At 35.1% G+C, this 26,119-nt stretch overlaps 11 protein-coding genes, 1 long non-coding RNA gene and 2 other non-coding genes across 16 annotated transcripts; 7 read left to right on the forward strand and 7 right to left on the reverse strand.

Annotated features, from left to right (window-relative positions):
• Window positions 1–2,175: 2,175 nt before the first annotated feature.
• linc-44 lies at window positions 2,176–2,368 on the reverse strand. Its single transcript, NR_101693.1, has one exon. It is a non-coding gene; the product is annotated as a long non-coding RNA linc-44 (long non-coding RNA).
• A 95-nt stretch (window positions 2,369–2,463) lies between these two features.
• Window positions 2,464–2,543, forward strand: F10C1.16. The gene has a single exon (NR_051109.1). It is a non-coding gene; the product is annotated as an Unclassified non-coding RNA F10C1.16 (non-coding RNA).
• On the reverse strand, window positions 2,467–2,537 carry F10C1.t1. Its single transcript has one exon. It is a non-coding gene; the product is annotated as a tRNA-Gly (tRNA).
• A 231-nt stretch (window positions 2,544–2,774) lies between the features above and the next one.
• K05F1.6 (Major facilitator superfamily (MFS) profile domain-containing protein) lies at window positions 2,775–7,930 on the forward strand. Of its 3 annotated transcripts, none has more exons than NM_001355095.2 (15): window positions 2,775–3,148; window positions 3,198–3,450; window positions 3,957–4,184; window positions 4,316–4,586; window positions 5,196–5,330; window positions 5,374–5,505; window positions 5,558–5,688; window positions 5,737–5,906; window positions 5,953–6,062; window positions 6,109–6,336; window positions 6,442–6,692; window positions 6,741–7,110; window positions 7,162–7,292; window positions 7,339–7,417; window positions 7,469–7,930. In NM_001355095.2, the coding sequence occupies exons 2-15, from the start codon at window positions 3,203–3,205 to the stop codon at window positions 7,559–7,561; spliced, it is 2,577 nt and encodes an 858-aa protein (NP_001342018.1). In that variant the 5' UTR covers window positions 2,775–3,148; window positions 3,198–3,202; the 3' UTR covers window positions 7,562–7,930. The 3 variants fall into 3 exon arrangements, 2 of the variants coding, with proteins under 2 accessions (NP_001342018.1, NP_001022233.1); NM_001027062.5 differs by having other exon boundaries at window positions 2,786–3,148; window positions 3,957–4,178; window positions 7,469–7,923; NR_149261.1 differs by having other exon boundaries at window positions 2,779–3,148; window positions 3,957–5,330; window positions 7,469–7,913.
• A 1,439-nt stretch (window positions 7,931–9,369) lies between these two features.
• On the forward strand, window positions 9,370–10,429 carry K05F1.13 (C2H2-type domain-containing protein). Its single transcript, NM_001346629.3, has 5 exons — window positions 9,370–9,512; window positions 9,721–9,898; window positions 9,978–10,037; window positions 10,083–10,148; window positions 10,195–10,429. Exons 1-5 carry the CDS (start codon window positions 9,427–9,429, stop codon window positions 10,381–10,383), a joined length of 579 nt encoding a protein of 192 aa, NP_001333552.1. The 5' UTR covers window positions 9,370–9,426; the 3' UTR covers window positions 10,384–10,429.
• A 548-nt stretch (window positions 10,430–10,977) lies between these two features.
• lect-2 (Leukocyte cell-derived chemotaxin-2 homolog) lies at window positions 10,978–14,657 on the forward strand. Its single transcript, NM_062740.8, has 7 exons — window positions 10,978–11,043; window positions 11,503–11,608; window positions 13,053–13,219; window positions 13,270–13,461; window positions 13,511–13,583; window positions 13,878–14,211; window positions 14,447–14,657. The coding sequence occupies exons 1-7, from the start codon at window positions 10,992–10,994 to the stop codon at window positions 14,528–14,530; spliced, it is 1,008 nt and encodes a 335-aa protein (NP_495141.2). The 5' UTR covers window positions 10,978–10,991; the 3' UTR covers window positions 14,531–14,657.
• K05F1.14 (uncharacterized protein) lies at window positions 11,613–12,845 on the reverse strand. Its single transcript, NM_001356844.3, has 2 exons — window positions 12,685–12,845; window positions 11,613–12,160 (listed from the first exon to the last, which is right to left on the reverse strand). Exons 1-2 carry the CDS (start codon window positions 12,779–12,781, stop codon window positions 11,697–11,699), a joined length of 561 nt encoding a protein of 186 aa, NP_001343775.1. The 5' UTR covers window positions 12,782–12,845; the 3' UTR covers window positions 11,613–11,696.
• A 92-nt stretch (window positions 14,658–14,749) lies between the features above and the next one.
• On the forward strand, window positions 14,750–16,440 carry acdh-8 (medium-chain acyl-CoA dehydrogenase). The gene is made up of 4 exons (NM_062741.7): window positions 14,750–14,879; window positions 15,077–15,903; window positions 15,948–16,124; window positions 16,223–16,440. The coding sequence occupies exons 1-4, from the start codon at window positions 14,810–14,812 to the stop codon at window positions 16,385–16,387; spliced, it is 1,239 nt and encodes a 412-aa protein (NP_495142.1). The 5' UTR covers window positions 14,750–14,809; the 3' UTR covers window positions 16,388–16,440.
• Window positions 16,441–17,319: 879 nt separating this feature from the next.
• msp-63 (Major sperm protein 63) lies at window positions 17,320–17,703 on the reverse strand (the record flags this gene model as incomplete). Its single annotated transcript, NM_062742.5, has 1 exon — window positions 17,320–17,703. The coding sequence occupies one exon, from the start codon at window positions 17,701–17,703 to the stop codon at window positions 17,320–17,322; it is 384 nt and encodes a 127-aa protein (NP_495143.1).
• A 478-nt stretch (window positions 17,704–18,181) lies between these two features.
• Window positions 18,182–18,565, forward strand: msp-142 (Major sperm protein 19/31/40/45/50/51/53/59/61/65/81/113/142; the record flags this gene model as incomplete). Its single annotated transcript, NM_062743.6, has 1 exon — window positions 18,182–18,565. The coding sequence occupies one exon, from the start codon at window positions 18,182–18,184 to the stop codon at window positions 18,563–18,565; it is 384 nt and encodes a 127-aa protein (NP_495144.1).
• Window positions 18,566–19,570: 1,005 nt separating this feature from the next.
• Window positions 19,571–19,908, reverse strand: K05F1.8 (Col_cuticle_N domain-containing protein). Its single transcript, NM_062744.2, has 2 exons — window positions 19,846–19,908; window positions 19,571–19,796 (listed from the first exon to the last, which is right to left on the reverse strand). The coding sequence occupies exons 1-2, from the start codon at window positions 19,888–19,890 to the stop codon at window positions 19,605–19,607; spliced, it is 237 nt and encodes a 78-aa protein (NP_495145.1). The 5' UTR covers window positions 19,891–19,908; the 3' UTR covers window positions 19,571–19,604.
• Window positions 19,909–20,321: 413 nt separating this feature from the next.
• K05F1.9 (Major sperm protein) lies at window positions 20,322–21,430 on the reverse strand. The gene is made up of 4 exons (NM_062745.5): window positions 21,320–21,430; window positions 20,876–21,046; window positions 20,739–20,828; window positions 20,322–20,691 (listed from the first exon to the last, which is right to left on the reverse strand). Exons 1-4 carry the CDS (start codon window positions 21,392–21,394, stop codon window positions 20,371–20,373), a joined length of 657 nt encoding a protein of 218 aa, NP_495146.1. The 5' UTR covers window positions 21,395–21,430; the 3' UTR covers window positions 20,322–20,370.
• Window positions 21,431–21,636: 206 nt separating this feature from the next.
• On the forward strand, window positions 21,637–23,950 carry K05F1.1 (uncharacterized protein). The gene is made up of 11 exons (NM_062746.5): window positions 21,637–21,989; window positions 22,043–22,141; window positions 22,186–22,293; window positions 22,361–22,421; window positions 22,587–22,648; window positions 22,692–22,787; window positions 22,846–22,947; window positions 22,989–23,147; window positions 23,193–23,406; window positions 23,484–23,577; window positions 23,798–23,950. The coding sequence occupies exons 1-11, from the start codon at window positions 21,905–21,907 to the stop codon at window positions 23,933–23,935; spliced, it is 1,218 nt and encodes a 405-aa protein (NP_495147.3). The 5' UTR covers window positions 21,637–21,904; the 3' UTR covers window positions 23,936–23,950.
• Window positions 23,930–25,728, reverse strand: K05F1.10 (TIL domain-containing protein). Its single transcript, NM_001356845.4, has 4 exons — window positions 25,625–25,728; window positions 25,280–25,416; window positions 25,002–25,164; window positions 23,930–24,231 (listed from the first exon to the last, which is right to left on the reverse strand). The coding sequence occupies exons 1-4, from the start codon at window positions 25,715–25,717 to the stop codon at window positions 24,109–24,111; spliced, it is 516 nt and encodes a 171-aa protein (NP_001343656.1). The 5' UTR covers window positions 25,718–25,728; the 3' UTR covers window positions 23,930–24,108.
• Between the last annotated feature and the right edge of the window lie 391 nt (window positions 25,729–26,119).

The raw sequence follows: 26,119 nt of genomic DNA on the forward strand, positions 1-26,119 counted from the left end.
TTTTCTTTTTTTTTAATCTTAATGCGACAAAAACCGACGACCAGCAATTATCTAATTTGTGCTCTTTGGTTTGTTTAACCATAGGGCAACTCTAATAAAACTCTAATTTCCAACTTCAATTACATTCTAACAAATACCCCCCATTTCTCTCTTTTCCAAATGGGCAAGAGTACTTGTGAATTCATCTCTGGGAAATGCAGGCGTCGTCGTCAATTGGACCACCCCAGTACCACCAGCACACTGGAACCACGACCATAGAACCGCTCTTCTTCTCTTCTTATTCAGCTGCTCAGTGACCTCATCGTTGTCGCCAAATGTCTGAATCTCTTCGTCTTTTATACTATTTCTCGAGTCGGTGCATTGAGTACTCTTTCTCTCTTTTTGCTTTGCGAGCAACTGGAGGAAGAAGCACAGCCAGTCACTCTCTCTATCCCATCTCGACTCTTTTTCCATCTCTTTTTCACTTAAATCTCTCATTTCAATACACTTTCTAACTTTTTTGTCTGTTATCTAATCATCGATTATTCATGGAGAAAATCACTGAAAATGGAAGAAGAGGTGGTTCTGAGATAACTGAAAAACTTAGTAAATAACATGTTGATTCTGTGTGTCATAAGGGCTCACCAGTAGGACGATTATACTAGATACATAAGAGAGTGGAGAAGATGAAAAAGAAATGAAAATAGAACTACTGATCTTTGGAACTTTTTTGGGTTTGTTTGAAAAAAGGAGCTCAGCCGCTTTGTTGAAGTTCTTTTTGAAATTTTTTGGTTCTATGAACTTTGTCTTTCTTTCTTCAACTTGTACGATAAGATTAGTAGGCTCACGTCAAAGTTATGACATTTTCTAAACGTTTTTTCAACTATTTGAAACAGGAATTTACATATTTTGGATGATGAACAATAATATTTCAAACCAAAAGCTATCGTGGTTACGAGGCACGTCGACTGTGCCACTTACCTTTTTGAACATTTTAAAGTGAGATATAGGACGTTGTACTCAATCTATCGTGCTAATTGATTTATTAAATATTCACCAAATACTTATTTTTAAGTTTGAAGGTTGTTCTGGCACATTGGGGTCGTTGTGCATGAATTGAACATTTTCAGCAGGTTAAAATTTCTAAACATTGCAAACAGGTAAGAAAATCCCCATTTTAATTTTTGGGATGCTTTTTTTCAAAGTTTTAAATTTTTCTAGTTTTTGTTGCTTTCAAAAACCTAGAAGCCTTGAACTTCGATCTTGAAATCTCTGAAATTCTAGGTTTATCTACCATTTTTCATAATATCCCAACGTATTTTTCCATTCTTTCCCCATCATCCAATCCATCTAAAACCTTTTTTCTTCAATTGTTTTTTCTATAAATTCTCCAACTTTTCAATTTTATTTTCCCCTCCAATCCATTGTTTTTTTGTGTCCAGCTCATCCGTCATTTCGTCATATTTTCTTCCCTAAAAACTTTACACCTGTCCCTTATTTTTTTTTTAACTGAGCCGACTGGACCATTATGTCAACAAGTATTTCTGCTTGGAGAAGAAAAAACATCGAATGCATTGGGTCACAACTATACGTAAAAAGTCTTGAGCAACAAGTGAAAAAAACTGAAAAACAAAAGGATTTCTATGGATTTTCCTGAATTATTCATTCCGTTCCTTGGGAAAAATTCGAATAGCGTCATGTTTTTGCATATACTAGCAGAATATTCTTTGATCTAAAAACCTATAATTTTTAATTCTAGATTTGTGATTATTTCTCTGAAAATTTAAGCCGAAACTTTCGAAACGGACATCACCACGAACAATTTCTGTAGAAAATACAATTCATCTATGGTTTTTTCATCTCTGTTCTTCAAATAAAAAGCTCTTTTCATGATTAATACATGTCCTCCTCTAAATCCTCTATGATCTCGAATGTACTGAGCTCATTTGTTTGCTCTTTTTGCCCTCATCATATACATAAATATCGAATAACATCTTATTCCACTCACATCATGCTTTCTTTCTAACCCTGACTCATTCTTCACTTCTCCTGCTCGCATTAATGTTGAATGTGTAAGAGAATCCAGCTCAAACGGTGAGAAAAGTGAGGAATTCCCATATAATCCGATGTTTGCGTCTATACTCTTTCTCTTTTTTTTCTTCACTGATCTCAAATTTTTATTTGTTTTGTTTTTTTGCCATCGTTCTTACTCCGTTACCATCTCTTTTTTTCCTCGAAAACAGAATTTGCTTCGTCGAGCCCAATCGAGTCATCCATTTTTTGCTATGTTCTGCTCTCTTATTTCCTTCCTCTTGTGCTTGTTCCGAAAAAGCGACGCAAAAGGCTCATCTTCGCGTGTTTGTGCTTGTTTTTGTGCATTCCTTCCTGAACTCCCAAAGGAGATCGTCGCGGGGATCCGGGAAATGTTAGGGTCGAGATTTGCTGTTCGATCAACGAAACCTGCTTTGAGCAATGAGCGAAGAAAATTGTATCGACCGGGAATCGAACCCGGGCCGCCCGCGTGGCAGGCGAGCTTTCTACCACTGAACCACCGATGCGACAAGAAATTTAACTCTAATAGACATTGATATAACGCATGAGCCTTGGTCTAGCATCCGGTTTGCGAAGCTTTATTCCTCCATTAATAGATTATTAGAACAACTGCTTGTCGTAGAGGCATCAAAGATTAACTTGGAAAACAAAGGGGGATTTATAAATTTATAAACAAAACTGTATCTTTTTCTATCTCATTCTGTTTCCGTTTTCCTCACGAGATTGATTCTAATAATATTATTTTCCAGATCACTATCACATCGTCTAAATCTCTCACTCACCCACATACTTCTGCTTCTGAATGTCGTCAGAAGTTCCCACAGTTGCCACGTCATCTGCAGCACCGCCTTCAGAAGGAAGCAAATTCCTCTCATTCAGCGTTTGACAGACTGTGTCTCTGCCATTGACACACTCTTCACGCTGTTCATTTCTCTGTGTCCTCCATTGATTTTCAACTGAAGGCTAGATACGAGAAAGGGGGTTTCCCCGCGCGTTGCTGCCGCTCGCTCTGGGAATTCTCGTGCATTTCAATTTTCCCTCGGTTTTTCATTGACATTGACATATTCAGCCTGGGAAGCTAGCTCCTGGTGTCTCGAATAATATTATTTTTCACCTGGTGAGTGAGAATCGATCATTGAACACACGAACACCATTAGACCCTTTAGGTATCATGTCAGCTACAACAGAAGAGAAAAAGTTCCTTATCACCCCTATCAATTTATCAGATCTTGATACTTCACCTGGAGCTCATGCCAATCATACATATGAAGGTAGTGATCCAGAAGAACCTGAAGAAGTTGATATTCACATTCCAAATGATACACAAAGTCTTTGTGTATCAACTGGAAGAGATGAAGATGAAGGAAGATCCATTACACCAAATAATATGGCATATGAGTTCATTCCATTGATTTACAGGTAAGATCTAGAGTATTAAACGGTGTTTCAGAAAATGAAATGTGTGAATGAAATCTGTAAGGGTTACTGTAGTTTCTAAAAACTCATCCAAGGGTTTACTTTTATTTTCGAGTATTTTATAATTCTAAATTCTGACTCTAGACGCTAGTAATCTTGTTCTCTAGAAATTGACATTGTACCTTAAATATTTTTAAATTAGAAGTTCATAAACCACAAGAACCCTATTTTTTATTAAAAACACATTAGAAGGTGATCATAAAGAATAGTTGTATCACCTTATGTCCTTTATTAGTATTGCCCAACTTTGACAGTTTATGTCTCAATTGTCGTTTGTTCTACACAAAAATTGTCAACTGAAAAAATATTTTTAATTCTATTTCTATTATTTTGTAACCAAAATATAGGCTCTCAAAGTAAAGTAGTCGGGTGCAATTCTATAAAAGGAAATATGGTAATTTTTTCGAACAGTGAAGTTCATTTACTCCCACTTAACCTTACATTTTAAGTGAACCTGCTCTGTTCAACATGCCGGATATCTCATATAATCTTCACAAATCATTTGCTGCAAGTGACACTTTGCTTCCTCATATGAGAGTCGTCGCTGATGAAATGAGAAATACTTCTGCATCAGTTACAGCTGAACCAGAACCATCCGTATCTCATGCTCCAAGTGTTCTCACAGTTACAGCACCCGAAGATCGGAATATGTATCAATCAGACATTTCTATGTACGGGTAAGTACTAACCCGGATGAACCAATGCTAATCTGGAATGAGTCAATGCTTTGAGCCTTTACAACCCAACCGTTTTTTTTTTGCTTATTAACTCAGATTTGCTGTTCAGGTGGTAAAGTTTATATTTTCAGTCGGCAAGGTCATAAACCTTCGTTTTCAACTCGAGAAATCCGCGAACAACATCAGAAAGTACAACAAATATATCGAGATGTAAACAAAAAAGAGCGAAAAGAAGGAAAACCGACGGATCCGATTGACTTTGAAGGAATTCTTAACATAATCGGTGGATGTCGATGGTGGCAGATTTGGATTTATGTGTTGATTGCACTTCAACAAATTCCACATGCAATGTTCAATTTAAATGTGGTTTATATGATGTATGATCCGGAATTTCAATGCATGGTAAGCAGATGTGCTTTGCGATTGGGCATCGGGGAATTAGTAGACTTCCGCTTTTTGATGAAGTTGTTGATGATAAGGTTTCCTAGCATTAGGTTTTCATGAACAACATGCTTGGTCAAGCTTATCAAAAGATCATTGTTATGGGAAACGGGCTTCTGAAATGATTTGAATAATGTAATAAGCTCTCATTCAATAGATTGCAAGTTCAAAACTTTTCAATTTATATTGATATCAGAAATTTTAGATGGTGCATTTTAAATCTATAAATCGGTGGGGAGAAGTTACTTGCTACTATTAAAGCTTTACAAAAACTGATAAAAAAATGTGGCACTTATTTTCTAGATTAACATTTTTAATTGCTCAATATTATGATTCACTTGAACATGTCTAGTATAGACTAAAGTAGGTTACATTTACTGATATTGATCTATTGTAAATTAAATGTGAATCCGTTTCATGGGCGCTTATCTTTTAAAAATTCGCGATTTTTATCTGCTAACCTTCATGTAAAGATGGCACGAGGATATCACATGTTTGTAAGACATCCATGAAAATTAAAAAATTTTTGCTCATCTTGATATTAGTAAAAAATGCTCCAAAAATATTCAGGTACCTGGTTTCAATGACACAAACGACACAACCATCTCCTCTCATGGACCATACCTTTGGGGTGTTGATGACATTAAAAACATATCCTTTGTATTCCCAAATGCAAATTCTGATGGAGCCTACCAACGGGATTCTGTAAGTTTTTATATTTAAAACCATCATTATCCATTTTTTACAGTGTTACTTTTATGAAAGATCAGAAGAACGATACCGACAACTCCGTAGAATGCCTTTAGAAACTGCCATGAGTGAAGCATGGAAAGATGTCGCGCCAAAGAAAAAGTGTCAAGCTTATCATTTTGAGAAAGACGTAAGATTTTCAAACTATATATTATTGAAATCTTCCATTTTCAACCTTTCAGGTTATGGTAGAAACAATCGTAACAGATTTCAATTTGGTATGTGACAGTTGGTTCGCAAAAGGTCATGCACATATGTTCTATTCAATTGGATATCTTCTAGGATGTGTTCTTGGTGGAATTGCCAGTGATAAGTAAGATCTCCATTACACATTTGCAGTTTTATACTCATGTTTTTTTAGAATCGGCCGAAAACCAACAATAATAGGCTTTGGAATACTTTCATCAATGCTCGGAGTGTTCCTTCCTTTTAATGATTATTATCCAATGTTTCTTCTGATTCGATTATTATCTGCAATTTGCAATGAAGCAGCTGATTTAGCAGCTTACACATTGTGCATGGAAATCACAGGTTTGATGGATGTTATATGTGATTTATTTATAATCTTCTGATTTAGGAACCAAATATCGTGCGATGGTTGGATCAATGTTACAAGCTCCTTGGGCCCTTGGATATGCTCTCCTTGCACTTATAGCTTATTTAACAAAAAGTTGGAAAACCATCCAGGTTTTGAAATATGGTGTTAATTTCGAAATTAACATATTCCATTCAGGTTATTGCGGCAGGACTTCACTTCATGTCAATCATATTTATTTGTTCAATTCCGGAATCTCCTCGATGGCTGATGGTTCAGAATAGAGTTTCAGAAGCAGAAGAAGTTATAAGAAAAGCGTGTAGAGAACCTCCATTCCCATTTAATATGTGCACAACTTCAAAATGTGGAAACTTGCCATCCGATTTGGAATTAGTTTCGCATCGGGAGAGGAAATTAAACAAAAAGGTACAGTTCTTTCTTGAAATTGTATACCCGGTATATCGAGAGTTCCTGAACTTCTAGTCACGAAAAAAAAAATAATAAAAATAAATTTTAAATAATAATTTTCAGAACGGTGGTAAAATAGGATTCCTCGACCTGTTCACAATGAAAGAACTGCGTTATCGAACAATATCCGTGTGCATTGTCTTTATGGCAACTGCTCTTGTGTATTATGGGCTTGTTATGGCTCTATCAGACCAGTCCGCACCTGGAAGAACTCTCTTCACTGGTTATTTCCATTTGAATAACGGAATTGCTGGAGCAATTGAAATTCCAACATTGTTTGCGTGTGTCTGGATGATGCAGTTGGGCAGGAAAAAGTATGCATTTTTATATTTTCAAAAAAGATATGTAACTTGTTTTCACAGAGCTCTAATGTTAACACTGATAACTTCTGGTTTGTTCATCATTGTTGCAATGCTCTCAATGGTTTCTGGCCACTACATGTTAGCTCTGGCATTCATGTATTTTGGAAAGATAGCTGTACAAGGAGCATTTAATATTCTCTATATATTTACAAGTGAACTATATCCAACTGTTGTTCGTAACACTGCAGTTGGTGTCACTTCAATGGTGGCTCGATTTGGATCTGGATTATCGTCCTACATTGCTCTGTTGTCAAACATTTCTCTACCAATCGTTCCAATGATTATTTTCGCTGTGTTCTCATTGTTTGCTGGAATGTTGGTGTTCGTATTACCAGAAACTAGTGAGAAGCCACTACCGGAAACATTAGATGTAAGTTCAATAAAGGATTAAAAAAAATTCCTTTTTTTTTCTATTTTCTAGGATGCTATCAACTTCCTGGAACCTACCAAACAAGTAAACTGCATGATGGGGCGTTTTGGTGTGTTTGGTCATCAAAAAATGACAAAAAGCATTAGTTTGACGGAAAATCCCAGCACCAATGATATTGCCGAGTAAGTTTTGGACTGGTGATTTCAGTATTTAAATTTTCTGTTCCAGTTTAAAACCATTGAGTCGACGATCGTCGGCTATAACAAGAAGGATGACGGAACGGGCAAGCGTAATTTATTCAAGAAATGCTAGTTGAATCTTTAAAAGTTTTCATTTTAATTAATTTAATTATTTTCAGGCGAGTCGTACAAATTCAATAGTACAAGATATTCAAGATATTCAAATTCCATCGGACTTCAAAATGCCCGATTTGGTATCCACCGACGAGTAACATTTCAAACTTATCACCCAGTTTTGCGAGCTTACAAGCATTGACACTCCCTTAATTCACATTTTATTCAATACGAGTACGATTGTTTAGTTGTTTTCCCATCTCATCATTTTTAGCTTTTTAATTCAGTTATTTTTATTTAATCGGGTATTTTTCAAATCCTAGTCATCATCAGACCAAAAAACTACCATTTGACATTTTTGAAATCCGGTATTTTGTGAAATTGCAACTATCATTCGCTTCAAATCAAAAATAAGTGCCTCTTGAAATTTATAACCCAGTGAAACATTGTTTTTTTTCTAATTTTTTTTCTAATTGAAATTCGCATTATTTGAAGTAAAATAAACCGCTTTGAAGCTAAACTTGCAATCATTGAGTGTAATGGAAGTTCAAGTTTCAGCATATGTTGTGTGCTAAACTTCCACGGGAAAGGTTTTAAGTCACATTCGGCAATTAAAAAAATTATTTCAAAAAAATGTATTAGTGGGACTGTTATTTTGGTAGAATTGGAGCCTCAGTATCAAACTGAAACAGTTCTGAAAGTTGATTCAGTTCTGAAAGTTGATTCTTGATTCTCTAAAATATTTGCTGTTAAAGTTTGATTACTCGCGTTTTTCAAAAAAGTCATTTTTCCACCACTCGGTTTTCAAATGGAATACTTCTGAACAGCAATAAAAACTATTCCATTCTCTTTTCATTACTTTTTATCTTATTGAAGAGGGTGAGTAAGAGCACTTAATTTCACTCATTTAACTACTCTACATAGTCTTTCTTCGTGTTTTGAGTATTGTCCGCCAGAATGCCACGTCATCAAGTTTTGCACAAACCTACATGTATAAGGTTTGCTTTGGAAGTTGTTGCAAGGTCAGTACAGTTTCAAAAATTGTTTAAAAATTATGTGTTTTTTTTTAACTTCAAGTGTTAATTTTATTTACAGGAACAACAAAAAAATCTGAAAAATGTGGTATAGTTCACAGGAAATAATTTGCTCACAGTTTCCAACTGAAAATCAGATAATATTTGTTAAAAATTTTATTGCTATTAAGGTCCAAAACAAACTTTCATTATATTTCAGAATAGTTTTCCACGAAGATTGTCAAATAAATTTGTCTGAAGATGAATTTATCAATTGGTTCCTACATCGTCTGTGGACATTAGAATCATTGTTTGAAATTCTTGCATTCACAATTGTTTGCTTTTGGAGTGGCAGAGGACTTCTGTTCGTTTCATTTATACTTTCTTATTTTCTTTCCGTATTGACTAAAATTCAGTGATAATGTCTAGAATATTTAGATCAATTTAACAAATTAACATAACTTCAAAGTAGGCATTCTATCCGGTCGAGAGTTTCCAAATTATTAAACATTTTGCAAATGTATCTTTCTCAATTTTATTTTTTTTCTAATAAAATGCGTTTCAGGGTGTAAAGCTAACGTAGTCATGACCCGCTAAAATGTATACTTTAAAGATAATGACTTACTAATCTGTTGATGTTTTTACAATTCCAATTCTTGAATATCTAATAAATTGTATCCTGCTCTAGAAAACTCTCATTATTACTTCAAAAACGTACTCGTTGGTCTGAAAATAATTAAATAAACATGATGTTACACAATAAACAACGAAGGTGTATCTATGGCAACCAATCCATCATCTACAATTCATAACTATTCCCTTCCTATTTTCTAGTTTTTCACTCTTCCGTATTTTTTTGCCCAAACAGTCGTCTTGGTGAACTCGTAGACATGACGACCACGAAAACCAATCCTTGACAACCTCTTCTATTTTCAACATTCATTTTTCACAGCTTTGTCATTTTTCTTAAATTTTAGGATTCTGAGAAATTTCCTTTTTTTTTCATACTGATGTCAATAAACTATTTTAAATTTGATTGCGATGATGATCTGTGCAAATATCATGGAATAGCTCATCTACACTGCGGACACAAACGGTACAGTTCCAAAAATTGTTAAAATTTTTAGGATTAAGCTTATGCTTAGGCTTCGGCTTAGGCTTAGGTTTGGGCGGTGGAGGGGACAAGCCCTATTTTTAAGAGATTGCCATTAGGAATAGAAAAATAATGCACAAAAATCTTGTAAAATCCAGGGCGTAGCTCTTCAGAAGACGGTAATCATTTAATAAATAATATTTTATTGCAGGTGTAACTTTGCATCAAATGATGCTCTTTTGATATCAAATCATCTTTCCGTGTTCCATTTAAAAAACTCTGAAATTCCTGACGACCGAATATTCTATCATATCGACGTCTCATGTGGATCTGACAGGTGTCAGTTTAACCGAAACAGTTCTCATTGGCACTGTGCCAAATGTCAAACGGTATGACTATTCTCTTTCAGAATAATTTTTGAAGTCTGGAAAGCTTCTGTGACACTGATCAATAATTCATAGTTTACAGGGATTTGAAATTGTTGGTCTCCATTGTTGTCCAATCACTTCCCTTCCCAAACGGCTTGATGTAGTTTTCAGGTTTACAACAACTATTTCATTTTTAAAATTTCAGTCCTGTTCTCGTCCGTTCTGCAAGCTCAAAAAGAAAGCACACTTTCATTGCAAAATTTGTGATCAGGTAGTTTGGAATACAAAGTAATCGACGAAGAACTGTATATGTTCAGGGTTTCTCGAATAACACAAAATTGGCAAATCATACACATCGGACTCAGAAGCTGCAAAAAAATATCTGCATAGAAAATGGAAAATTGAAACCGAAAAAAACCACTCCGAGGGATTTTTTCGTGCTTCGAGAACCTATTAGGTTTACGATGGAAGAACATTTTGGAGGAGGGAGTGTGAAAGAAGAATAGGATCTTAATTTTTTTTTTACTTTTTTACATAAAGTTAAAAAATATATTTCAGCCGAAGTATTTGATATTTGTTGCGAAATTAATAGTTGTTGTTAAAATTGGACATATTTTGGAGGGTTTTTATATAAATTAAGGTTTTTTAGATCATAATTATCTCCTGTATGTGACTCTTCAGAAAAAATCAAGTTGACCTATTGAGTAGACGTAATACCTCTATAGTCCCATAAAACTATACGACTTGCTGCTCTGTGAGCACTCTTTCTCACATTCACCCAGTGTGCCCCCCATTATTGCATTTATTGGTGAGTACACCCTGAACAACAACACAATAACTAACATCGATCTGAGATCAAGCGCAGATAAGATAGAGACGCAGATGAAACAAGAGTCAGTTGTCTGTGCTCTGTGTCTTCAGGACGTTCTTTTGACATGCCATTCGATGATTTGGGTTGATGAAAAGTAAGGAAGAACATTTCTTCTTTTTTTGCCTGCAATCATCAAACTGAGCTTTCCGTTTTATTTATTACTTTCTCTCTCCACCTTCTTCTCTTTTTTGTTGTGTTTTTTTTTCTTTTTAAAGTCTCCTAAGTGGCTTTTTTTGCAGTCAAATGCATCTGAGAACCTTGCATTTTCTAATACTTATTGGGATATTCATAGGAGGTGAGTTAAACATATTTTGATCATTGCAGCGGAGTTTTTTTAAAACAAGTTTTAAGCAAACAATGTTTCAAAGTTATTTTTTAAGATTTTTCAAAATTTTAATAGTAAGTCAAGTGTTGGCAAATTTCCAACTTCATAACCTATTGGGGAATTTTGAGAAATTGAGCGAATACTCGCAGATTTGAATCCATGTAGTGTTTGAATAAAATAATCAAAACAGTATATTTTTGGTCGACTTCAAAAAAAAATTAGTTATTTTAAAGACGTATAAGATATTAAATACTTGCCGCTGGTGCTACTCCAATTTTCACATTCTGAAAGTTCACTTGCACTTTGCAACAGGCAAGCGTGTAGGTTCAAGATAGTCGTAAGTTGCCTTGAAGGCTTTATTTAATTGCACCAAACACTAAATTTTCAGCACAAGAAGTTGATCAACTTTTAATTATTTTTAATTTACAGGTCAGACATTGGGATGTATGAAAAAAGTTTGTGGAAACAATGCAAAAAACGATTTTCGTCGCTGCCCGGACACTGATGGATCCTGCGGTAATTATCATACAGAGAGGTGAGAAACTTTTTTATACTAATTTTTTTGTAAAGAAACTTTGTATATAAGTGAAAACATAAGAAGTTATTTTTCAATAGTAATGAATTCAGACATAGAAAATAGCGTGATCAATTTCTTTTGTACATCTTTCACGACTCCTTACAAGCTGAGATTCACTTGAAATAACAATACATCGAAGAAATGTTGCAAGTAAAAATAAAATAATACCTAAAACTGTAAGGGCTCCTAATTTAATAGTTATAGTTGCTCCGTTTACGAGATCATTGTAAAAACCAGCAAAAAATAAATGAAATAGAGGAGATAACAAACTGAAAACTAACGTTTGAGTAAATAATTTCAAATTTAAACATCGAATTGAATAAATTTCAAGAAAAAGGGCTAACACTGCTAAGAATGGCCATTTGTCGTCAGGAACATTGGCTAGAAAATCAGAATTTTGAAATAAAGTATAGTGAATGAAAAGTTGAAATATTGAAATTAATACAGAATGTTGAAAAAGATAAATTAACAATCGATCGATAACTGCACATCTTTGAAGCAGTGGTGTATCTGGAAATTTAATTTTTCTTTCATTTTTCCTTGATTTTTGAAAATTGGTGTAGCAGTTTTCAAATGAGATTTAAAACTGAAATTGCAATACAAAATATTTTTGAGAGCATTTTTGAATATTATAAATTGAATACCAGTACTCCAACACTAAATGACCGCTATAATACATATTTACTTCTCATATAAAAAATAATAGATTTCTAGAAGATCCAGAGTAACTTTAAATGAAAAAGGAGATTCTAAAAATTTAAATTTACTGAAAAACTTAATTTCCGTATTTTTCCAATTAATTTTCTACTTCCAGTTGTGATTTTAAAAAGTTTTGAGAAACAAAAATCTTGAAAATAGATCAACTTATTCTAACCAGTTTATCATTGTTATGAATTTTAAAAAAACCAGATACCCAATCCAGACAAGATGCAAAACTAATATTGTACTTCACTCAAATTTTGTTTTATTTTAAAAACTCAATGCTGGAATTTTATGAATTTCAAGAATTCAATTTTGTTATAACCGAAACAAACCTTGAAACGCTTTATCGAAATTTCCATACAAAATATAGATCAACAATCGAAATTCAGAAATTTCCAACTTGGAAACAGTAGCAGTCGGTCGTTTCATTCTTTTGAAGAAAAACACGAAAAGTGAGCTCACAGATCTTTTGAGCCGCGGAAAAGAGAAAATGAGAAGAAACAGAGATAAAGTGATGATATCACACACATTCTAACTCACTTTTCAAAAAAAAACAACGGATGATATGACACATGGCTTTTGAAACGAGACAACACTGGTTTTAATATTAAAATGTCTAGTTTTGAAATTATACAATTTTTTATTTATTTCTAGAGTTTTGCTAAATGTATGTTATAATAGTGACAACTTATTTTTTCAGAACATCAGGAGAAATAATCGATGGAGTGGATGTTCGATGTCATCTCGGAGAGCCAATTTATGCTCCAATTGAAGGAGAAATGTACTTTTGGAGACCATATGGAGGTAAACGTGAGAAATCATGCGCCGACCAAGGAGTGAGAATTGAGGGAACCGGGCAGTGGCAGGGTACGTTTTGGAACTTCAAATATAAAACTATTGATTTTTTTAAATTTAAGGCTACGCAGTGCACATATCTTCTGTTAAATTGTCCTTTTTCGGAGGGCATGTTGAAGCTGGAGATGAGATTGGAGAAGCTTTGAATCGATATTGTTTCAATGACAGAGGACAAAATGATGTCGAGCCTCATGTTGAGATTCGGTTGTACAAAGAAGGAAGACTTATCGATCCGACTCATCATCTTCAAAATTGTAATTTTTGTCAAGATCAGGTTATTTAGAATTACTAACATATTTTCAGGCATGTGTACTGGTCAGATCTGTGAATCAAACACTAGAAATGTGCTCCTTGGTGACCCTTTTAAAACTGACAAGTAAGCACTTGTTTTAGATTTTAATATATTATGGAAGAATTGCATGGGCTAAATTTTTCCCGCTGCCAAAACCAATTTTTTTTTTCAAATTCTCTCTCAATTTTTGCCAAATTTTTTACCAACTTGTGTAGCAAATTTATGTTTTCAAGCCAAATAAACCAGTGACAAAGTACCAGAAAATAACAATACATATACGTACTATATACTCTAATAATTGGGTACCGCAAAACAACTTGCAATACTAATAGGGGCGTTTTTAACAGAAACAGCTATGCATTGAACAATTAATTTCAGACGTTACAACGGAGTTCGTGGTTGGGATGTTGAATGTCAAATGATTGATGATGATGATGAAGATTCACCACGTGCACCAATGATCTATTCACCAATTGCTGGAGAAATCGTTGGAAGAATTCGTCTTTTCACTGACTCAAATGGAGCTTACACCGGATGTGATAATGATGGAATTTTCATTGTTGGAATTGATGATTGGCTCGGATTTGAGGCAAGGCTGTACAATGTGAAGGCTCGAGCAGACATCGGATTTGGAAGAAAACGAATTATTCAAGGAGAGCCGATTGCAACTCGGCTGGCATGTGAAAATAGTCCGGACAGTGTGTTTGTAGAGGTAACAGTTTTTTTTAAAGATCAGAATATGCGATTGCACTTTTTTCTGATCTTCAAGAAAATTTTAAAAATCAGGTTCTAATTTCTATTTGTCAAAGGTTTTTTGCTTTTGATGGCAAATGATAAGTAAGCTAAAAGCTCATGTCTCTTGAAACCAGTGAAGTTTTTTGTCTTCAAGGAGTATATCCTTCAGAAATATTCACATGGAGTTTCCGTTTTCATCTTTAATTTTTCAGATTCGCTTCGAAGGCCGAGTAGTCAATATTACTGATATCATAACCGCTGCCAACTGTAAAACTCCGAACTTTCCAGTATTCTAAACAGTTCCTTACTAATCTCTGAAAATGTCTCACAATTGCTTTCTGAATTCTCTTGTTCTGTTATTTCTTTGATCGTCATTACTTGCAATTAGTTTAAATAAATTTGTTAAAAATTTTAAAACAAAAATTCTTTACGTAAAACTTGAAAAACAATTTTAAAAATATAAATTGTCCCTACTCATCCACGTTGAATGACCCTTGGATGAAAATCAATCGATTGTCTTTGATTTTATTCATCAAAGTTGTTGCTGTCAAAAGTGCAATAATCATTGTGTGGACATGCTCACTCGTCTTTCATCTGGAACCACCTGGAATCGGATTGCCGTTCAAAGCCGACAAATGTCATTTGGTTAGTTTAAAGAAATGTTTACCCAAATGCAGTTGTAAAGATTTTTACTTGCTTTGTCAATGTTTTTGAGTATGTTATATGCCAGTTGACAATTGACTGACTTTGACTTGACTTGAAGGAATATTTTCATAGTCTAAGCTAAATAATACGACGTTCCAAAAATGTATCAAATAAATAAATCAATTGTTTAATTTCAGAACTGTCCGACACTCAAAAGGAAATTCAGTCCCATGCTATAAAATTTTCGAAGGACGTTCTTGTGCCAAATGCTGCAAAATTCGATAAAAGTGGAGAGTTTCCATGGGAAATCGTGAAACAGGCTCACTCGCTGGGATTCATGAACACAATTATTCCGGAGAAGTACGGTGGACCAGGATTATCCAATTTGGATACCGCCCTGATTGTGGAGGCCCTATCATATGGATGTTCTGGACTTCAAATTGCTATCTTTGGACCATCGCTGGCAGCTGCTCCGATCTGTTTGTCTGGAACAGAAGAACAAAAGAAAAAGTATTTGGGAATGTTGGCTGCTGAACCTATCATTGCTTCGTATTGTGTTACGGAGCCTGGAGCTGGATCTGATGTGAATGGAGTCAAGACGAAGGCTGTGAAACAAGGAGATGAATATATCATCAATGGATCGAAGGCGTGGATTACTGGTGGAGGACATGCTAAATGGTTCTTCGTTCTTGCAAGAACTGATGACAATCCAAAAACTCCAGCTGGAAAAGCCTTCACGGCATTCATTGTTGATGGGGATACTCCTGGAATCACGAGAGGAAAGAAGGAAAATAACATGGGACAGAGATGCTCTGATACAAGATCAATCACTTTTGAAGATGTACGTGTTCCAAAGGAGAACATTCTTGGAGCTCCAGGAGCTGGATTCAAAGTGGCAATGGGTGCATTTGATTTGACACGTCCTCAAGTTGCTGCCAGTGCAGTTGGTCTGGCATGGAGATGTCTTGATGAATCAACAAAATATGCAATGGAAAGACATGCATTTGGAACCCCAATTGCCAATGTGAGAAACATATCAGCTTTTCAATAATTATTGTAGAATTTCAGCATCAAGGAGTTCAATTCATGATTGCGGATATGGCCATCAACCTTGAATTGTCTCGTTTGTTCACATATCGTGCCGCAGCTGAAGTTGACTCTTATGGTGTCTCTTCTTACAATGCATCAATTGCCAAATGCTTTGCTGCCGATACTGCAAATGTAGCAGCTACCAATGCTTGTCAGGTATGACTCCAAGTGTAAAGAAACTTGCTTACACATGTTCAAGAACTCTTTTCTTGAAATATAAGCAGAAATTGTTTCCATCAAACAAGTCTTTTCAGATCTTCGGAGGTGCTGGATTCAACTGCGAATATCCTGTGGAAAAACTGATGCGTGATGCAAAGATCTATCAAATCTACGAGGGAACATCTCAAATTCAACGTATGGTCATTGGTCGCACACTGTTCCAGAACTTTGCAAAGAATGGAACCAGCAAAATGACATAATTATTTCTTTCGTACTTTCTACCGTGTTCTCACTAATAAATGTATTTGTGACCGTTCATTTTATTGTAGTATGTGCCCGTGTGGCTTCCCAGGTTCCGCGGATTTATATAGAACCAAGCTTCTTCACAGGAAAGCGGAAAAATATTGAAAATTATTCAGAACGTTAAGAGTTGAAAACTAGCGAGTATTTAATAGTTGCTTGAACAGCATCTTCAGATAGTTGAATCAAGCTTTGCATTGTAAAATCATTTTGCAAATAAAATTATTGAAAGAAATTTCAGATTCAGGAAAAATAGATTTCAAAATATGTTCTTATTTCAAAACTTTTCAAGTTAAAAAAAAAGACGAATCATTTGTTCAGTTAATTGATGTTATATTTTAAAAATTAACAATACAATAGTTAACAATATATTTAGATGGATTCTTCAACTGGACATAAACTCATCTTTACTCTTCCGACGCGATTCATAAATACGGAATAATTCTGATTCCAACTCAAATTGAAGAAAGTCGAGGATTCAAAGTGCAAAGTTTTTATGTGCAACCAAAACAATGAAAAGAATATTCGGGCTCATTTCTAATTGTCATACAAACTCAAAAAAAGAACTTGCACTTCAGGAACTCGGAAATTAAGCTCTCTTCAATTATATTAATTTTCAAAAACTGAATACAATTTTTTAAAAGCCATTTTATTGTGGAAAGTGTAGTGCTCTATAGGTTGGATTCGATTTGGAGGATTGTATATATTTCTATGATCCCAGCAGTATCACAACCAACTCCTGAAGAACGGATCGACTAAGCTAAGTAAGTAACAAGTAGAAACTTTTCCACTCATGGTTTCATATTGGGAAATTGGGCCATTCGACAGACCATGTATTTTTAATTATAACAATTAACAAACGATGAGGTAGAAAAATATTTATTTAGAAGTTCTAAGGGTTATATTCGATTGGCAGGTTCTTACGACGGACCATACCATCTCCCTGGAACCACTCGCGGCGGAACTGCTTGGCAGCTCCATCCGGGGTGTTGGTCCATTCGACGGTGATACGGTCGTTGTTGGTGTCTTCCTGTCCAAATGCGAATGCATCACAGGAAACTGCCAGAAGTACAGCTTCCTTTGGGTCCAGCACTCCACATGGTGGATCAACTCCAAGTCTCTTCATGTTGGTGGTCTTGATACCGTACCCAATACGGCGAGCAGAAGAGTTGATCACTTTAATGCGATACGTGTGCTTGTCGTCGTACGGAGCATTGAAGACGATCTTTGTACCCGGTTGGGTCTGGATGTCTCCTGGTGGAACGGATTGGGCCATGGCGACTTCTTGTAGGAGTTTTTGGAAACTCAATGAAGAATTTATGAATTCTTTGAGCTTATATAGGGAGGAATTTTATAAGTCACGTAGATCTTTAACCTAAGTTGTAACGCAAATTTGTAATTTTGAATAAGAAAAAAAAATCATAAACATAACATATTTTTTAAAGTTTCAACTATTAAAATAACCAAAAATACAATGAAGTATAACTTGCAACACTTGTAGAGATTCCTAAAAGGTAACTTGGCCTTCTGTAGAGCACAAGTTCAAGTTTTTTTAAAAGTTTTCCTAGCGCCCTCTTAATAGTTGAAACTTTGTAAAATATGTTATGTCTTTGATTTTTTCTTATTCAAAATTACGCATTTTTGCGTGAAAAAAGGTTAAAAACCCACGTGGCTAATAAAATTCCTCCCTATATAAGCTCGAAGAATTCATAAAATCTTCATTGAGTTTTTAAAAACTCCTACAAGAAGTCGCCATGGCCCAATCCGTCCCACCAGGAGACATCCAGACCCAGCCGGGTACAAAGATTGTCTTCAATGCTCCGTACGACGACAAGCACACGTATCACATCAAAGTGATCAATTCGTCGGCACGCCGTATTGGATACGGTATCAAGACCACCAACATGAAGAGACTTGGAGTTGATCCACCATGTGGAGTTCTCGACCCAAAGGAAGCAGTGCTTCTGGCAGTTTCCTGCGATGCATTTGCTTTTGGACAAGAAGACACCAACAACGACCGTATCACCGTCGAATGGACCAACACCCCGGATGGAGCTGCCAAGCAGTTCCGCCGCGAGTGGTTCCAGGGAGATGGTATGGTCCGTCGCAAGAATCTGCCGATCGAATATAACCCATGAGAACTTCTAAATAAATATTGTTTTACCTCATTGTTTGTTAATTTTTAGGATTAAAATACATTATCTGACTAGTAGCCCATTCTCCCAATATGGAGTTGAAAGGTGCCGCCAAATTTGGCGGTTTCTGAGACCTTGCTATTTCTCAGTGAAGAATTAATAATGGAGTTAGAACCTTCTCGAATAACGTTCCAAGTCTTTATATTTGATAAAAAAAATTTTCAGGTTTAAGTTTGAGTTTGAGAATGATGGAGATAGCTTTCCAGAAGTCACAGATTCCCTGACTTTGAATGTCATTTATAGGATTTCAGTTGAGCTCGGTGTCACCATGATCATACAGAAACAAGAGTTGCAAAACTTCGGTGTGAACTGATTTTCAAAGAAAACTGACGTTTCAGTTGTTTGCAGTTTGTGGACTAATGACGATCTTCTGAACATGTGAAAAATACGAGTGGTTTGGAATATTTGTAATCGAATAGTACCCCGCATACTGACATCTTTCTATCAATTTGTTCCAAAAATATGCTAGAGAAACCTGTGACAATTTCCCAAGTGCAGTATTGAATTGGCTATGGTTCAATGGAATTAGGAAGAACAAGGGATTCATACGCTTGCTTTCATTCATACGCTCGCATACGCTTGAAACTTACAGCGTTTTTGAATTTACAAGATCCGGAACTTGAAAGGGTACCGATTTCCATATTTTCTTAATTAGTATGTAATGGAATAACCTCTATGCTCACCTAAACATCAATTTGAACACTCCATGGAGAGTGAGGAATCGACCAAAATTTTTTCGAGCAACTTCAAGTCATTTGCTATAGAGCTATGATAGACCCCAAGCTTTCTTGCAATCTTACGGATACTCCGCCACAACTTTCTGACACATTCTTTCTTCTGTTTGGAAACAGTTTAGAATGTGCGACAGTTATATGTAGGCTGATTGTGAGAGACTCATTCACTTAATTATTAAATATACAAACAAATATCATACAAAAATCGATACAATCTGACTGAATAACTTTATTTTCATAATAAAAAGTTAAGTACTCTGATCCTCTTGAATTGTTTCAAATTTTTCCAGAAGATCAATCCCGATTCCTTTTGATGCAAGAATTATTGGTATTCCAGCAGCTAACGCAATGATCATGAAGAAACACATCATTGACATAATGGTTGTATCACAGCAATTAGGTCTTTGATGAGAGCCTCTACCATCATCTTCGCTTGCTTCCTGAATATTTCTTGAATTATAAATTTTGTATAAAGAGAAAATATCATACCTCCATTTCACTTGTTGAATGCTTTCCATTCTTTTGCTTTCCCATCGCTCAAATCGATAGAGTAAAAATAAAGAAATAAATTAAAACAAGTGGGAAAAACATTTATTTTTGAAAAAAACATTACGTGATTTTTTAAATACATTTTATTCATATTTTCATTTTTTCCGAATTAACTAAATATGACTTTAAAAAAAACTCGCTTTCGTAAAAAAGCATATTTCGGAATTGCAGTTTCGGAAAACATGAAAATTATCAACAGCAGAGCAAAACTTTGGTAGTTGAAGCGTCATTTTAAGCAATTTGATGAGTACCAGGAAAACCGTCATCAGTGAGATTAAACTAGACATTCCAAGGGCCGCTTCACACTTGATGAACGACTCTAAAAAGTGCGCGAAGAAATAACATGCGAAAGTGCTCCTGTTATACTCCGACTCAATGGAATTACTGAATTGAAAAAGAAGACAATATTAAAAACAATTAATTACAAATCATTTATTGGAAGAGACGAGTGCAATCTTTAACTTCTCATTTCTTCGCGCCGTCTTCCTTCTTTTCCTCCTTCTTGTCATCCTTCTTATCATCTTTTTTATCGTCTTTCTTTTCTTCTTTCTTTTCTCCTTTCCCCTCGTCTTTTTTGCCTTCTTCATCAGATCCATCCTTTTTCTCGTCTTTCTTTCCATCCTTTTCTTCTTTCTTGTCGTCTTTCTTTCCTTTTTTCTTATCGTCACCCATCTTTCCATCTTCAGCTTCAGTCGGTGGCAGCTCTGGTTTTTTGAAGTCTATGAAGACACGTCGGGTTCCTTCTGATGATGCTGCCGCTTTCCACAAATCACGAACTGGAATCTTCTGAAAATTTGTTCTTTATATTATGCAGAAACTCTACGATTACATACTTCCTTTACTGTGTTCGCAGCCTTGATGTAGTAGACCACGAAGTAGTGCTTATTATTCTCCGGAATGACAGTTGCTGGGTAGTGGTAGACCTGAGAATATAATTTCAATCTCTTTTTTAAGAATTCAAAACCCGAACCGGAATTGTTAAGCTCTCCTCTGGATTGATATAACCAACTGGTGACTTGATCTTGAAAAGCTGGTTTGAAGTGCACTTGATCTTGAATGCATACCGATCCTTGGTCGGATTTGTCAGGTTTAGTGATGCAATGGTCACTTCATCGCCAAGCTTGGGGTTTGTGAATGTTACCTGAAATAATTCATAAAATATGTTGCTTCGAGACTTCGAGATCATTGTTTTCTTTTTAAATGAGACCATACCGAAGTATACAATTTTGCGAGGACCCATAATTTTTCGTTTTGGCGCGGTATTATTTTGATGAAATTCTCATCAATAAACTATGGAACCAAAAGTTTGAATAAATATTCAAGTTATGGCTCAACACGAGTTGTAATATTGTCAAGCTCTTCTCAATATTTCAACTTTTCAAGTTGTTAGTCTGGAAATATCTGAAAGTCATACCGTTGTGTTTTCGAGCTTGAGGATGAAAACTTCGGTCTCCTTGCTTTCCTTCTCTTCTTTTTTCTTCTCTGCCATCTTTGATGTTCCTGTCTTTGAAGCTTTGAATAATGATTCAAACAGAGAGACATTTGTGTTTTTATTTTTGAATGAGTTGGAATTCGACGTAATGTACTAATTTAAACAAATAATATTTTAATTATTTGGTAAGTTCACGTTTCTGATATTTTGAAAATAAATAATGTTTAGATGCTCCCTTAGAGGAGGAGCTTCTTACTCGCCTCTCCGATCGCCCTGCTCGCGCTCTACTGGCAGCTTTTTGCCCAATTTTCCGTAGCGATGCCCACACTTTTTTCCATATTAAATTTTGTAATGTTGCAAAAATTCATGTTTTTCAAAACGGATTAAAATTCTTTAGAAGCAAAGTTGCACAGAATATGACCAGCAAGATGGAATAATTCAATAGTTCTTCCTTTTTGTTTTCTGAATAATATTTTTTCGTGAACTTACAATTTCTGAAGTTTAAGAATATGTAGCTTATGATGGTGCGTTTAATATTTTATTTGGTGTTCCCCAAACTATTTTATGATGATATTCTTTAACTATATTCTGCTAATCTATTTATTTCTGTCATCAGTTGGCACAAACTACGTGGCAAGAAAGAAACTGATATGTAAGATACAAGTAATGTGGTTTGTTTTTATAAAAATTTAATTTCATTCACAGTGACTCCTGCCTGTGACCATGGTGGTTGGCTGAAACAGTTGTATTTGAAAGAATCTGAAACTTGCTTAGAACCAAACTTCTTCAGAGTAAAGAAAAATGGTACAAAACTAACCTTTAAACAATAATTTTAAAATATTTTTCAGAACACTTTCGGTTAAAATCTGACGATTCTTCTTTAAAAGTTACATGCAAATTATTATCAGATTGCCAACCTGATGAGTTTTGCTCAACGTTGGGAGTTTGTGATAAAAGTGAGTATTGATATGAGCCCAATGTTTTTCCAGCAATTTTGGAGACTGAAAACGTTTTTTTTTTCAGAAAATAATGAGTGTCTCTACATATCTTCGGTAAATGTGACATGCAAATCTGATTGTGAAAGGTTTTTATCTAATTTTCTATGAGCTCAAGTATCGCTTCTCTGGTAGGCAGGCATATATCCAAGAGTACATGCCTATTTGAGAAAGTCCACGTATTATGCCAACCTCCAATTTATGGATGATTGCACTGCGCGACGGGATTTTTGTGTAAAGATTAATTTTTCCAGTTCGACATGTATTCTTCTCAACAACATCACTAAAGAGATTCACTGTTGTCCAGCTGATCAAAGTTGTTTAAAATCAAGTTCAATCTTAAAATAATTAATTTTCAGAAAACTTTTTCTATAATAGATGTTCCAAAACCATCAAATGTGGTGAAAATGAGAAGTGCACAACCGACATGGATGGATTCATGTATTGCAAAAAAAGTGAATGTTGATGTCTTCTTTTTGTCGTAAGATATAAAATTAATATGTACTAATTTAGAGAAAAACCAAAAAATTCCCAAACCAAATGCAAAGTATGAACATTTTCTAAAGGGACCATTAGCCAATTTTGACACCGAATTGTTTGGAAGCTGTGAATCAGGTTAGTTAAACTTTTATGCATTGTGATGTATATTTTCTTAGGTAACATGAACAAAGTTCCGGCTGACACCGAGTTTTGTCCTGGGAATCCGATACCACTGGGTCACGAACAAAAATGTTTTGGAGCAGTTCAGCAAGATGAACTATCTGGAAGCGCTCATCCATCCGGTGTATGCTTTAAAGGGTATTACTGTCCTGTTGGTAAGTTAAATCTTCGGTTTATAACAAAATATTGTTATATTTCAGTAAATGTGACTGCTCATTCTCTTCCCAAAAAACCTTACATAACTCGTGTCCAATGTGATGCAAAATGCAAAATTCCGATCAATTGGGCTCACGCGTTTTGCGATTCAAAACTTGGAAAAATTGTTTTTATTGGCACAGAATTCATATTCTCGACAAAACCTCAACATGATGATCACAGAAAAATGCCAAAACCAAGAAAATGTTCGATTAATTTGTGAGATAATAATTTTCAGTTTTCTTTTTTTCAGAATTTTCAGTAATAGTTTTCAAAATTATTTCATATCTTTTCAGACATTGTACAAATGGAGATGTATGTGTGATAGGATGGATCAGGGATGAGAAAAATAAGTTGACGCCGTCAGCTGAATGCTTGCCAAATCCACTGGTGAGCTATTATTATCACAATAATTGGGAGCAAATTAAAACTATGCTCAAACTTTTGCCAAATATCCCTCCACCACCTAGTGGAATTAATTGTAGATAACATTAAAAAATAAATTATCTTTCGATATTTAGGTCTTTCGAATTTATAATTGAATAACGTTATCAACTATAGCTACTGTCTCTAACAGGATTACAAATTTCCATTTATCATTTGATTTCAGAGACCATCAACCATCATCCATGCGAATTATTTGAAAGATTTGATGTACCTCTGGCTACTTTTTGGTTTTATGGCATTTTTAACTGTTTTTGGACTTTTGAGACGGAAGAAGACATTTGATGAGAATATAAATAAATGAATTTGTTTCATTCAACTTTTCAAAAATACTGGTACATACATAACATAGTACAAAGGATAGTACATGATCTACCAAGATCTACACATATTATGATCGAATGTGAAATTAAAAATACTTTTTGCTTTTGGTGAGCCAAAAGCGATGAAAGAGATATATATTAAAAATGAATTGAACTAGATTCGGATTGCAAGTTCAGAGGGTCGATGAACTCGAGATTTTCGGGAGATTCTCATCACTCGATGATTTCCAACTCTCGAGAATTTTACTGGTTTGAATTGAATCATCATGTCGTTGTCCTGTAATTTTTTAATTTAATGAATATGAGGTAGGAAGGCATGGCAGGCAAGTGTCCCTACAATCATATATTAAAGTTTTGCGTATGTTTCACTTAACCCTACAATCCCGGAACTTACGTCTTTTGGTTCAAAGGTTTTTTGACACCTTAAGACGCTTAGCAAAACTCAAATATTATTTTTGCTGATAATCATAAAAGACACAACTCAACTCACGTGCCAATTTCAGGTTATTCTAGGCATTATGTTCTACGTCAACCGAGATTCAATGATTTTGCAAACTAGGTCAATTTATTGCGTCACTTTTCTTGATTTGAAATTTAGAAATTTGAATTGTTTCGCAATGTGTTCGATGTTTGTGCAAACACCATCAATTTTCAAATAAGCTCGTAAAATCGGAACTGGGAAAAGTGCAAAAGATATGCTGAACGAATCGAACGATATTTGTTTCAGTCGTTAAATATTTAATGGTAATATTAATGGAGGCGCGACAAGGTTTTTTGACAAGATACCAAGATAACTGTATTTTGACCACTCGACGTATTATTTTCTTTCGGGAAGAATAATTAAATAGTTACGGTAGTTTTATTAGGTGTGAATTAGTACAAACTGTCAACAAAATGAAATTATCTAAAAATTGAGCATTTAGAAAATGTATAAGTTGTCACGTTCTCTATCGCAAGATCGAGTTAAGACAGAGAACACTTTTTTGGAAATAAAATGTCTTTATTCTATTCACCCATCTATTGACCCCAGAAGGTTACTGTACTTACTTCAGTCTCATCCATGAGCATCGATGCTGGCTCGTAATAAGTGTTGGGGCAGTGAGATGGCCGAATGCAGATCCCCTTTTCGCTTCTTACATAACCATCGTTGCATACACATCTCGGGAAGTAGCACTTGGCATGATGAAGATGATTCAGGCAGTGAGGTGGGCTGTAAAAGACTATTTGAAATTTTACAATCATGTACCATATTGCATCTATTTTTAATGACGAGTTATCACAACCATCCTTCCTTCTGCCGCTTAAGAATTTCGACACATACATACCTGAACAAGTTCTCGCATGTGCGATCACAATGTCTCTCGGGTCCACAGATCAAGTGATGCTCGTGTTTTTGACATTCTTCAGCCTTTCGTTCTGATCTCACATGGATTCGAGTGCGAGTTGCTGGCGATCGGACGCGCTGAAATATAGAGAGATTTATGATTAATTCTAAGTAAAAATTGTAGCATTGGTGTGTTTACAAACCCGAAAGAAACTCGAAAGAAGAGTTAACAATAAATGGGAAGTATTTATTAATAGTATTAAAACAATTTATTGTAGTTTAGTTCTGATAACTAAACTTTTGCATCGTGTCACTAAACTCTACAGTAAACTTCGTGAAAACTCACATGTCTTGGTAAAATTCGCCGTTTGTTGTGATGGTGATGAAATAGTGAAGCCGATGCAACTGCAATCAACGCACACAACAACAGTAGCCGCATACTTTTAGAGTCTGAAAACACATATTTATTTGTATGCGAATGGCAGAAAAGGAGGGAAACAAGAATGCGAATCAAAAAAGTGATAAGCCAATCATAATTTGTGTACATGTGCTTTCAAAATGTGCCAATTTTAGACTTTTTTAGACCTTACGACCCAAGTTTACGACAGGAAAAGTGTGATGAATCAGATGGAAATAAAAGAAATGAGACAAGGTGATGATGATGTTGTCAGTTTTTGGAATTAAACTAATTCAACCCAATTAAGGATAGTACTACTACTACAACTACGAGGTTTTGTAGCAAAATTGAATGGGTATTTCTGATGGCCTTCAGTACACAGAAACCAGCGACCCTTGTATTAAAACAATGTAAAGCAGCAGGTGCTAAGAAAGGGCAAAATGA

Source organism: Caenorhabditis elegans, chromosome II (assembly GCF_000002985.6).
Source record: "Caenorhabditis elegans chromosome II".
Classification (NCBI taxonomy): domain Eukaryota; kingdom Metazoa; phylum Nematoda; class Chromadorea; order Rhabditida; family Rhabditidae; genus Caenorhabditis; species Caenorhabditis elegans.